The 10,955-nt window shown below is 47.9% G+C and overlaps 1 protein-coding gene across 1 annotated transcript in view; it reads left to right on the plus strand.

Annotated features, from left to right (window-relative positions):
* DNHD1 (dynein heavy chain domain 1) overlaps positions 1-5,539 on the plus strand; it is an 82,900-nt gene extending 77,361 nt beyond the window's left edge. Inside the window, 9 exon segments of the mRNA XM_073217715.1 lie at positions 103-281; positions 413-1,372; positions 1,571-1,757; positions 1,963-2,085; positions 2,181-2,382; positions 3,174-3,265; positions 3,431-3,580; positions 3,803-4,608; positions 4,789-5,539. Of these exon segments, the coding sequence (XP_073073816.1) occupies positions 103-281; positions 413-1,372; positions 1,571-1,757; positions 1,963-2,085; positions 2,181-2,382; positions 3,174-3,265; positions 3,431-3,580; positions 3,803-4,608; positions 4,789-5,145 (3,056 nt within the window). The 3' untranslated portion in view covers positions 5,146-5,539.
* The last annotated feature ends 5,416 nt before the right edge of the window (positions 5,540-10,955 follow it).

A 10,955-nucleotide genomic window follows, 5' to 3' on the forward strand; every position in this document is an offset into this window, starting at 1 on the left:
TAGGCCCCAGTAGGCTTGGGACCATAGTAGGAAGCCATACTCCTTGTGTACACCACCCCTGCCAAGGGGGAAGGGCTGAGAATGTCCCATGTAACTCCCAAGTACTAGGCTGTGAACTCCTGAAGGGGCTGAATGTGCTGGATCTGGGCCTGAACATGGAAATCCTAGAAGAGCAGATGCTGCATGAAATTTTGCAAATAGAGCGCCCTGATCTGGAGAGCCGCTGGCAGGATCTAAAGATCAGAGCCCTGGACATGCGTGAAGCTGTGGAAGCTGCTGAGGTGCTTGGGGCCACAGTCTATGGGTTGGGATGAACTTAGAGGGGCCTGGGCATAGGGGTGGAGATGAGGGTGGAGGATTGGGGGTGGTATGGGAAAGGGCCAGATGTATATGCAACGAGTGATGTCTGCAGGGGCAGCTGCTGCTGCTGCTCCAGAATCCAAAGCATCAGAAACCAGCCAGGTTCCTGCAGGACATGGTGAGGGCCCAGAAAGAGCTATGTCAGCTGCGTGCCAACTTCAAGGAGCTAGAAGACCTGAGGCTGCAGGAGGTGGCACTGTGGGCACCCTATCAGCATGTGGTCTGGCATGGAATGACCATTATAAAGGCCCTTAGCTCACTACAGAACCTGCTGCCACTCTTCCGTATGAGCCCAGAGAGCTTGCTGGCAGCCACCAAGGAGGCCCTGAACAGCGTGAAGCAATGCGAGAGTCATCACGGGGAGGACCTGTCCAGCCATCTGCTGCAGCTGAGAGCACAGCTGACTCGTCAGCTGCTGAGCAGCACTGTGGCTGCCCTGGGCCCCACCCAAGTGCCCTTGGTGGGTGCCTTGGGTGCTTTGGCTCTGCTACAAGTGGCAGGGAAGGCACCAGACCTGGAGAGACTTGCATTCTCACCGGGACTGGCAGCCTCTCCCAGCACAGGCTGTAGACAGCCAGTCCCAGGTGCGGCTCGACCGGCCTGGCTGGGGCTGAGAGCCTGGCACGAATGTGGGATGTTAGAGCTGCTGCCCCCATTTGCTGGGCTGCGTGTGTCCCTGGCAGGCCACTCTGATGTTTGGCAGGCTTACCTGTCACTGTCATCCACAGTGCTGGGTCCTGCACCTGGCCCTGGACCTGAGCCACTCAGCCTTCTCCAGAAGCTGATCCTGTGGCGGGTTCTGCGACCTGAGGGCTTGGCAGGTGCCCTGGCAGACTTCACCACCAGCCTCCTGGGGCGGCCCCTGGATGAAAACCTGAGTGCCTCCAACATACCCTTTGAACACAGTCAGGCTACTCGGCCCATGCTGATCTTATTGCCACCCCCTGGTCACCCAACAGCCACCCTGCATCCGCTGACTGTCATCCAGAAACTGGCTGCCACGCATGAGCAGGTTTGTGCCAAGCCTCTTGGACACTGAAAGCCAGTTTCCTATGGGCTGGGCTGGGTCATAAGGGCCCCTTCCTAACATTCTCACAGATCTTTATGGATTATGCAGGGACATTTGGGGTCATTGTGGCATTACCCTGGGTCCCTTGGGTCACCCTGGGGTCACTTTTAGTTACTTTGCCATCTCCCCGTTGGCCTTCAGGAGCAGAGGCATCTGGAGGTGATAGCCCTGGGCTCTGAGGCCTGGGACCCAGTCTCAACTGTGGTCAGTATTCTAGGCCAAGCTATGCAGAAAGGGCACTGGCTGGTGCTGGAAAACTGTCATCTGATGCCTCACTGGCCGCGTGAGCTGCTACAGCCCTTGCTGGTGCTGTTGGACAGAGCCAAGGGTGAGTGTGCTGCTTAGAGATGGCTTCTAGGACCTTATCCTACACTTGGGCCTGAGCTTGGACTCTCAGGCCTCATGGCTGATTTCCTAGCACCAAATCTGTCCCCTTGTATCTGACTTCTGACCCCTAGCCTCAAGTTTGACCCCTACAATTGCAACTGACCCTTTACCCAGCGATTAATCTTAGCCCCATGTCTGATCCCTAGTGGCTTCAGACCTGGAGTTAGAACTGCTTTTAGTGCAATCTTCAAGCAGCAATCTGACTACTGTCCACAGAGATTTCCGTCTTTGGCTTATTGTGTCTGCAGAGGCTATTGCTTCCTTACCAGGTGGGGAGCTTCCCCCTATAGGCCCACAGATGGAAAGGAGGACGGCAACTATGCTTTGCTGACTCAGTACTGTCCTTCCTCCTCCCCTCCCCCAGCTGTGCTGACTCAGCACTCCATGCCTGTTTTCTGGGACCAGTCCCTGGATCTGAGCCACATCTTGATCGACAGTATGGAGCTAGCCCAGCAAGGAGTCTATATGCAATCCCCAGCCAGGGCCCTGCCTCTGCTCCTCCTCCATGGCCTCCTGTTGCACCGGCAGCTCTATGGAAGGAAGCTACAGGCACACAGGGGGTGCTGGTGAGGGACCCCACCCATCCTGCTCAGTCAGTCACTCAGCAAACACTGAGTTTTTTCCACATGCTGGCATAAGTATGACTAACTCATCTCTGGAAGCTCCCAAGTATGAGGGCACAGGGAACTCAAGGAAGGCTTCTCTAAGGACTTCAGCATTTTGCTCTGAATTGAGTCTTGAAAGTAGAGGCAGATGAGGTGTAGATGGGACCTTTCTGAGCAGAAGGAACTTAGCTCAGCAGGAGGGAGAAGACTTCAGTGTGGCTGAGTGGACATGCTGGAGATTGAGTGGGGAGGTAAGGCTTGTGATAGAGGCAAGGAGGCTGATTTTATCCTGAGGATGGTGGAAAGCCACTGAAGAGGTTTAAGTAGGAGAAAAAAATGTGATCCTATTTGACTGTTGAAAGATCACTCTGGTGGCAATGAGAATGGACCAGACAGGGCAGGGCTGGAGGCAAGCAGAATAGTCTTAAGGGGCTCAGGCAGTCTTGAGGGACAAGGTCCCAGTGTGGGTAGTAGGAACTAGGGTACTCACAGTAGGGATAGAGTACATGTGGCATGAGGAGGCAAGGTCAAGGATGGCCCCCAGAGTTCTGACTTGGACAATTGGGTGGCTAGTACTGGGGGGGATGATGATTTCAGCTGAATGCAAGCTGTATTTGAGGTGCCAAGTGGCAATGACTGGTGAGCCCTCATGAGTCTGGAGCTCAGGAGAGAGGTCTGGGCTAGAGAGAAAGTTGTGAAAGTCCTCAGCCTGTGACAGCTTTGAAACCCTACTCCCTGCTTCCCTTCTCCAGGAGTCAAGTGACCCTGACCCTGGTCCTTCAGATCCAAGAGCAGCTGTGGTCCAGCCTTAGCAATCCCAGGGCTGCCATGCAGGAGCTGGCCGGTGAGACCCTTCCTGTGGGCCATGCATGCAGTCACCAAACCCCCAGAGAGCCCAGGAAGGGGTGGGGGTGGGAGTACTGTGGCAGGGACATAACTTGCAGCTTTGGTTTGTGAGGTGCTGGAAACTGGAGGGACTGAAACTGAGGGGCTCTGACCTCATCCTCAGCTTCAGTTTTCTATGGGGGTCCTGTGGGAGACGACAAGGACAGAGAGGCCCTAATTAGCCTCACACAAGCCTGCCTGAGCCCCAGCAGCCAGAGCTGGGCCCAACCACACACACCCCAGCATCTGCTAGCCACTCTGATGTCCAGCTCAGGTAAGATCCAGTCAGGTTATCTGCGCTGGGGTGGAGAATGGGGGCAGTTGTAATGCCACCCTCACGGGGTTGTGAACAGCAGCACCAATAAACATGCTGGAGGGGGCAGTATTCACACAGTTATAGGATGATGGCTTCAGGTGTCAGAGGAAGGCCCCACTCCCCTGGGTCTGGGGTGGAGAGAGTCCACCTTGTCCCTCACCCCTCACCTCCACCTCCCAGAGCTAGGGCAGCTGGATGCTATGGCGGAATGCAAGGCCAAGATGCGCCTACTGCCCACACCACCTGAACCCCAGATCTGTGGGCTGAGTGCTGGCCCCCAGTCCTGGCTGTTGCGACGCCAGAGTCGCGCTCTCTCGAGAGCGCTGCGGCAGAGTTCATCCACTTGGGTTCCTGCTGCTCGCGGAGGCTCTTGGCGAACCGAAAGGAGGCTGCGGCAACGCCTAGTGCAAGCCAAGCGGAGACTGGAGTCGTTGCAGGCTCTGCTGACGGAGACCGCGCTCCAAGCTGAGCCTGGCGTCGAAAGGCAGCTGGGGCTGAACGCGCAGCGGCCTCTGGAGGGCTTCCTCCGGAAGGAGGTGCTGGAACTGAGACAGCTGGCGGGCACGCTGCAACAGGATCTTGACTGCCTGTTGCAGCAGCTGAAGGGCGCGCCCCCGTGCGCCTCTCCGCGCTGTACCTTGGTGGCCCACGCTCTCTGGACTGGCCGCCTGCCCCCGCCTTGGCGACCCCATGCGCCTGCCGGGTCTCAGCCGCCCTGGCACTGGTTGCGACAGCTGTCGCGCCGTGGGCAGCTGTTGGTTCGCTACCTGGGTGTGGGCACCGAAGTGCCAGAGCGCATCTTTCACCTATCAGCCTTCTGCCACCCGCGCCGCCTGATACTGTCACTGCATTGGGAGGCTGCTTTTTCAATCGTCACCCGGAGCGAGGATGGGCCTTGCTCGAATCCCCCTGGTTGCCAAGGCTCTAACTCCAATCAGCTCCCTCCTAAACGTCAGGAGCTGAACAGCAACCCTCTGCACCTCCAGGTATTGTCCTGCTGCCCCTTCGTTTCCAATACCATTCCTTCAAATTCCTGGACACCTCTCAACTACCCTACCTTGCCTCTTCGAGATCTTGCCCCCTCTGTAGCCCCATCTGCTTCTCTGGTGCCGCTCCAAGACCCTTTAACATCTTAGCCATGCTTGACCAGCTTCTGGCGCCCCCAGGTGATGAACGGCCCAAACCCCAAGGTTCCAGAGATGGGGCTGCTGCTGATTGGGCTACAGCTCCGGAATGCCGCGTGGGACCCGGTAGCAGGGGCCTTGCAGGACAGTCCCTCCAGCCAGCCCAGCCCTCTGCCTCCAGTCAGCATCAGCGCCGGCGTCCAGGCCCCGTGTGCCAATGACCTACCACCCCCAGCCGGCCTGTCTGTGTACTCCTGTCCTGTGTACATGGAAGGGCCCCTCGGCACCACCAGGCTCCAGAGCAGGAACATCCTAATGCACCTGCTGCTGCCCACAAAGCTCAGTCCTGCTACCTGTGCCCAGCGGAGAGTTCATGTGTGCAGCCCACCCCTGCCCTGAGCCCCCAACAGAATAAAGTTGGAGTGATTGGATCAAAGATTTCCAAGACTTAGGAGTGTATGGTGTGTGCATACCAAAAGTATAATACACTGAGGGGAAGCACAGTGCACACGACCGAGTAGAGGGGAGGTGTGCTCACACTGAAAGTAGAAGAGTCTGTGTGCTCCAGCAAGTGGGGAGGGCACCTGGGTACACCGTGGGGAGATGGGCCTGGTGTTAGTCATAGACCCAAGGGGCTAGGCAGATCCAGGGTTGGCGAACACACAGGATCCCAAATCTTTGCCCGCTGTATACTGTGGTCTCAGTACTTGCGTAAATCCACAAGGGATACTTTTAAGGGGAGAAGTTAGACTTCAAAATGATTTCTTACAGCATTTAGTGGTATTATTGGGAATGCTCCAATCCTGCCCTACCAGTCATCCCTTCCCCTATGATGGGTTCTTTGGGTCATACACATTAAAAAAAAGAATTAAAACAAGATACAGTGTCCCATATTCATTCAACAGATATTTGCTGAGCACTCCTCTGAACCAGGTGCTCTTCCAGGCACTGATAAGGTTGTTCTAAAGCAGGGAGACAGATGAGAAAAGGTCAACATATGAATAAGTTAAGTTTGATGATTTTTAAGAGCTATAAAGAGAATAAAGTAAGCATATGTTAGAGAACGACTAGAGAGAAGCAGCTAATGAAGTTTGGGTGGTCAGGGAAGGGTTGCTGAGTATCTGAAAGGGAGCTGTTTGAAGATCTAAGAGGAGTGCTTTGGGCAGAGCCCTCAGGAGGTGCAAAGATCTTGAGGCAGGAACAACCTTGGGGAGTTCAAGGAACAGGACATGTAGCTAGCATATGGTGAATGAGGGGGCAGAGTGCTCAGAATGATGGAAAGGTATGGAAAGGGGTGGATCACACAGACTAATTTCATAATCAGCTTATGTTTCTTAAAAGCCTAAGAAGGAATCTATTGGAGAGCATTAGGTGTAGTTGTTATAATTTGCAAAGATCTCTCTGGCTGTTCTGTGGTGAATTGGTGGAAGAAAATCCAGGGTTGGGGGTAGGGAATCAGTTCTGCTTTGATATATTGTCATTATTAGTTGTCCCATGCTATCCCAGGGCAAACCTCTCTGAGGAAAGTTGGGTTAAAGCCATCAGCCTACATAGGCTCCTCTCCTTGTTCCCAATCATCAAAGCTTACTAGGCACAACTTACTTCCCTCACTGTGTGGCTAAGTATGAGCTACATGGTGGGAGGAAATGCAACCGGCAGTGTATAGTTAGCGTCGGTGCACCTTTTCACAGTCACCACCCCATCAGTGCTGACTGTTGTAACGGACGGCCTTTAACAAAAGGCTGAGCTGAGAGTCAAAAGCTTCCACTTTCCTCAGAAACCCTTCCTTTTTTAAAAATTGTAGTTGATACACAATATCATATTGGTTTCAAGTATATAACACAGTGATTCAGCAGCTATACCCATTATTAAATCCTCTCCCCAGCTAGTGTAGTTACTGTCAACACAAAGATGTTACAGAACGACTGACTATATTCTCAATGCTGCACTTTCATACCATGACCAACTTATATTATGATTGATATTTTTGTGCCCCTTTACCCGCCTCCTCCACTCCACCCCAGCCCCTCCCCCATGGTAACCACCAGTCACTTCTCAGTTTCTGTAAGTCTTCTGCTGTTTTGTTCATTTTGTTTTGTTTTTAGATTCCACATGTAAGTCAACTGATATGGTGGTATTTGTCTTTCTCCACCTGGCTTATTTCACTGAGCATAATACCTTCTAGGTCCGTCCATGCTGTTGCAAATGGCAGGATTTCTTCTTTCTATGGCTGAATAATATTCCATTGTGTATGTGTACCTCTTCTTTATCCATTCATCTCTTGATGGACACTTTGGTTGCTTCCATATCTTGGCTATTGTAAAAATGCAGCAATAAACATAAGGGTGCATATATTTTTCAATTCAGAGATTTTGTTTTCTTCTGGTAAATTTCTAGAATTGCAATTACTGGGTCATCAGGTATTCCTATTTTTGGATTTTTGAGGAACCTCCATAGGGCTTTCCATAGTGGCTGCACCAATTTATGTTCCCACTCACAGTGTAGGAGGGTTCTCTTTTCTCCAACACTTGTTATTTCTTGTCTTTTTAATAGTGGCCATTCTAACTGCTGTGAGGTATCTCACTGGTTTTGATTTGAATTTCCCTGATGATTAGTGATGTGGAGCACCTTTTTATGTGCCTGTTGGACATCTGTATTTCTCCTTTAGAAAAATGTCTGTTCAGGTCCACTGCCCATTTTTTAATTGGGTTGTTTTTTTGGTGTTGAGTTACATGAGTTCTTTTTATATATTAATCCCTTATCAGATGAATCATTTACAAATATAGCCTCCCATATTGTAGGTTGCTTTTTTGTTTTGTTGATGGTGGCCTTTGCTGTACAGAAGTTTTTTAGTTTGATGCAGTCCCATTTGTTCATTTTTTATTTTGTTTCCCTTGCCTGAGGAGATGTATCCAGGAAAAAACTGCTCATACTTATGTTCAAAAGATTTTTGCCTGTGTTTTCTTCTAAGAGTTATGGTTTCGTGTCTATTAGGTATTTAATCCATTTCAAGTTTACTTTTGTGTATGGAGTCAGACAGTAATCCAATTTTATTCTCTTACATGTAGTTGTCCCATTTTCCCAACACCAGTTATTGAAGAGATTGTCTTTTCCCCATAGTATATTCATGATTGAATGATTATGTATATAATATGAATTTCAATCATATATATAAATGATTCAAATTAATCATTTGTTAGTTGACCATATATATGGGTTTGTTTCTGGGCTCTCTATTCTGTTCCATTGATCTATTGGTCTGTTCTTGTGCCAGTACTGTACTGTGCTGATTACCATAGCTTTGTAGCACTGCTTGAAGTCAGGGAGCATAACATGCCAAGCTTTGTTCTTCTTTCTCAGGATTTCTTTGGCTATTTGGGGTCTTCTGTGGTTCCATATGAATTTTAGGATTACTTGCTCTAGTTCATTGAAAAATGCTATTGATATTTTGACAGGGATTGCATTGAATCTGTAAACTGCTTTGGGCAGGATGGCCATTTGACTATATTAATTCTTCTTGTCATGCACATGGAATAGATATGCATTTCTTTGTGTCTTTTTTAACTTCTCTCATCAGTGTCTTGTAGTTTTCAGAGTATAGGTCTTTTACTTCCTTGGTTAGATTTACTCCTAGATATTTTTTTGTCTTGATACAATTATAAATGGATTGTTTTCCTGATTTCTCTTTCTGCTAGTTTGTTGTTAATATATAGGAATGTAACAGATCCTATGTATTGATTTTGTATCCTGCAATTTTGCTGAATCCAGTTATTAGTCTAATAGCTTTTTGCTGGAATTTTAGGGTTTTCTATATATAGTATCATGTTTGCAAATATTGACAGTTTTACTTCTTCCTTTTGTTCCCCATGGTCAATAGGGGCATGGGTGTTCCTTCAGGAGAAGAGATTAGCAGAGCATTGAAATCCTTTTGGATAAATGAACCCTCTATCCATGTTTACCATCACTAGTATTTATCCTCCAGTGAGAGCATGGAGCAATTGTGAGATACCTACAAAACCATCTGAAATTAGTGCAGACTAATTCAGAATAATTTAGACAGTACAGAATATTTTCTATAACAAACACACCATTCTACAGACCAAAATTCATTACTTTTCTCTGTGATCCAGGGTTTTCTTTTTTTAAATTAATTTTCAGTTTTATTGAGCAACATTTGACTGAAATTCATCCTTGAATTATACTCAGCAATTATAAAATCAGTATCATATGGCAGCATAGCCCAGGTACAGTGACTGCTGTGTAAAGATGTCCAGATTTGACAATTTTACTATTGAAATTGTCTACCATATAAATTAAAATCCCCACTAGTAAAATTAAAGTCCCAAACAATGAAAAGAAGCAAGAGTAAGACACATGACAAAAAGAAGAATCATGTCACATTCTGTCCTCATGCACAGGGAAGGGTGAGAGCAGAGACAAGAGGGAAGAGTGTGACAAAACCAACCTGATCCAGGACTTGGGGATAGAGCAGTAAACTGAGGGACCAAGGACAAAGAGGCTTTTGCCCTTTTCTCTACTGGGAACTTCAGAAGGAAACTGCTCTGCAGCATGAACTTACTGTGGCCCCAGAACAATTCAGAGGGCAGAATGGCATGGTCAGGAAGTGTCCCTTGATCCCTACATGGTGTGGACACTGAACAGAGACCTGTTAGGCTTGACGGAGTATGAGGCAGAGCATCCCTGGGGTCTGCAGCCCTGGAGCTGTTGAGAGGAGGAGGAATTGGCAGGGAGGCACACAAAGCCCTGACAGCTGAAAAAGACAAGACCACAAGTTCATGAGCTTCATAAGCAAATGTTGGCAGAATGCCCAGGTGTGGAACTGGGCCAAACATACCCAGAGGATTCCAGCATGTGCACACCCAAGAACAAGCATTAGACCAGGGGACCTCTTCCTTCTGCATCAAAACTCCACATAAGCCACTCCCACCCAACCCCCGCACTACCCAGATGCCACTTGGAGAGGAGCAAAGTCAGAATGCTGAGAATTTGGAATTCTGAGCATTTATTTCAAAGTAAATAAATGAAAACTAAAGAGCATGAACCAGATTTCTTTCTAGCCTCTTCCATTAACCAGTGTAATGGAGGATGGGAGTTAGACTTGTGAAGGAACCAGAGAAGGAATCAGATCAATAATTGAGAAAGAAAGCTAAATTTTATTCGCATACCCAAATTAGTAAGGAAATTTATGATCCACCCCATACACTATACACATGAAAATAAAAGAAAAATACCAGAAATCTCATTGACTAGTGCTCTGTAGCTCACCTGAAACACATTTACTTTTGCCCATTTTCAGTCTAATTTGAAATCCTCATTCAGAAATAAGATAAATTAGGGGAAATGTCTGAAATAGATTTTTAAAAAGTGGCAGTTTCACTCACTAATGCCCAAGAAGCCCTGGTATTTATAAGATAGATACTATTATTATTCCATTTTACAGAGAAGGAAACAAAGACACAGATTCCATAAATCCTCCAAGTTCACAAAGTTAGAAAATGGTACAGCCAGTTTTTGAATCTGGGCATTTATTTCCAGAATCTGTTCTCTCTACAGCATCCTATTGCCTCTGTTGTACCAAATGTTGGGGAGGTAGGGAAAACAAGAATCCTCAAGCTGCTGGTGTGGGTTTACACTCTTGGTGTGGATGGGTACACTGGTGTAGTTATTCTGGGGAACAATCTGGCAGCTCTTGGAGAAATTAAGTATACTACGTTCTAGCAATTCCACTCCCTGGTTTATGTCTCAGACGGGCACACACTGGGAAGTGTTCTCTCCTGCTCTACTTTCTACAAGAGTTTGTGTTGGATTGATATTATTTCTTTCTTCCTTAAATGGTTAAATTTGCCAGTAAAGCCATCTGGGACTGGAGTTTTTTGTTTTGTTTTTGTGGGAGAAGTTTTTAATTATAAATTCAATTTCTTTCATAGATACAAGGCTATCAGGTCTTCTACTCTTGAGTTGTGAGAGTTCTTTATATAATCTAGGTAGTAATCCTTTGTCAGATATGTGGTTTCCAAATATTTCTCCCAGTCTGTACCTTCTTCTTAACAGGGTCTTTCAAAGAGCAAAAGATTTTAATTTTGATCAACTCCAGTTTATCATTTTTTTCTTTTATGGTTCATGCTTTTGATGTTAAGTTTAAGACTCTGCCTCACCCTAGATACCTACCAAAGATTTTCTTCTGTTTC

This window comes from Manis javanica, chromosome 11 (assembly GCF_040802235.1).
Source record: "Manis javanica isolate MJ-LG chromosome 11, MJ_LKY, whole genome shotgun sequence".
NCBI classification, from domain to species: domain Eukaryota; kingdom Metazoa; phylum Chordata; class Mammalia; order Pholidota; family Manidae; genus Manis; species Manis javanica.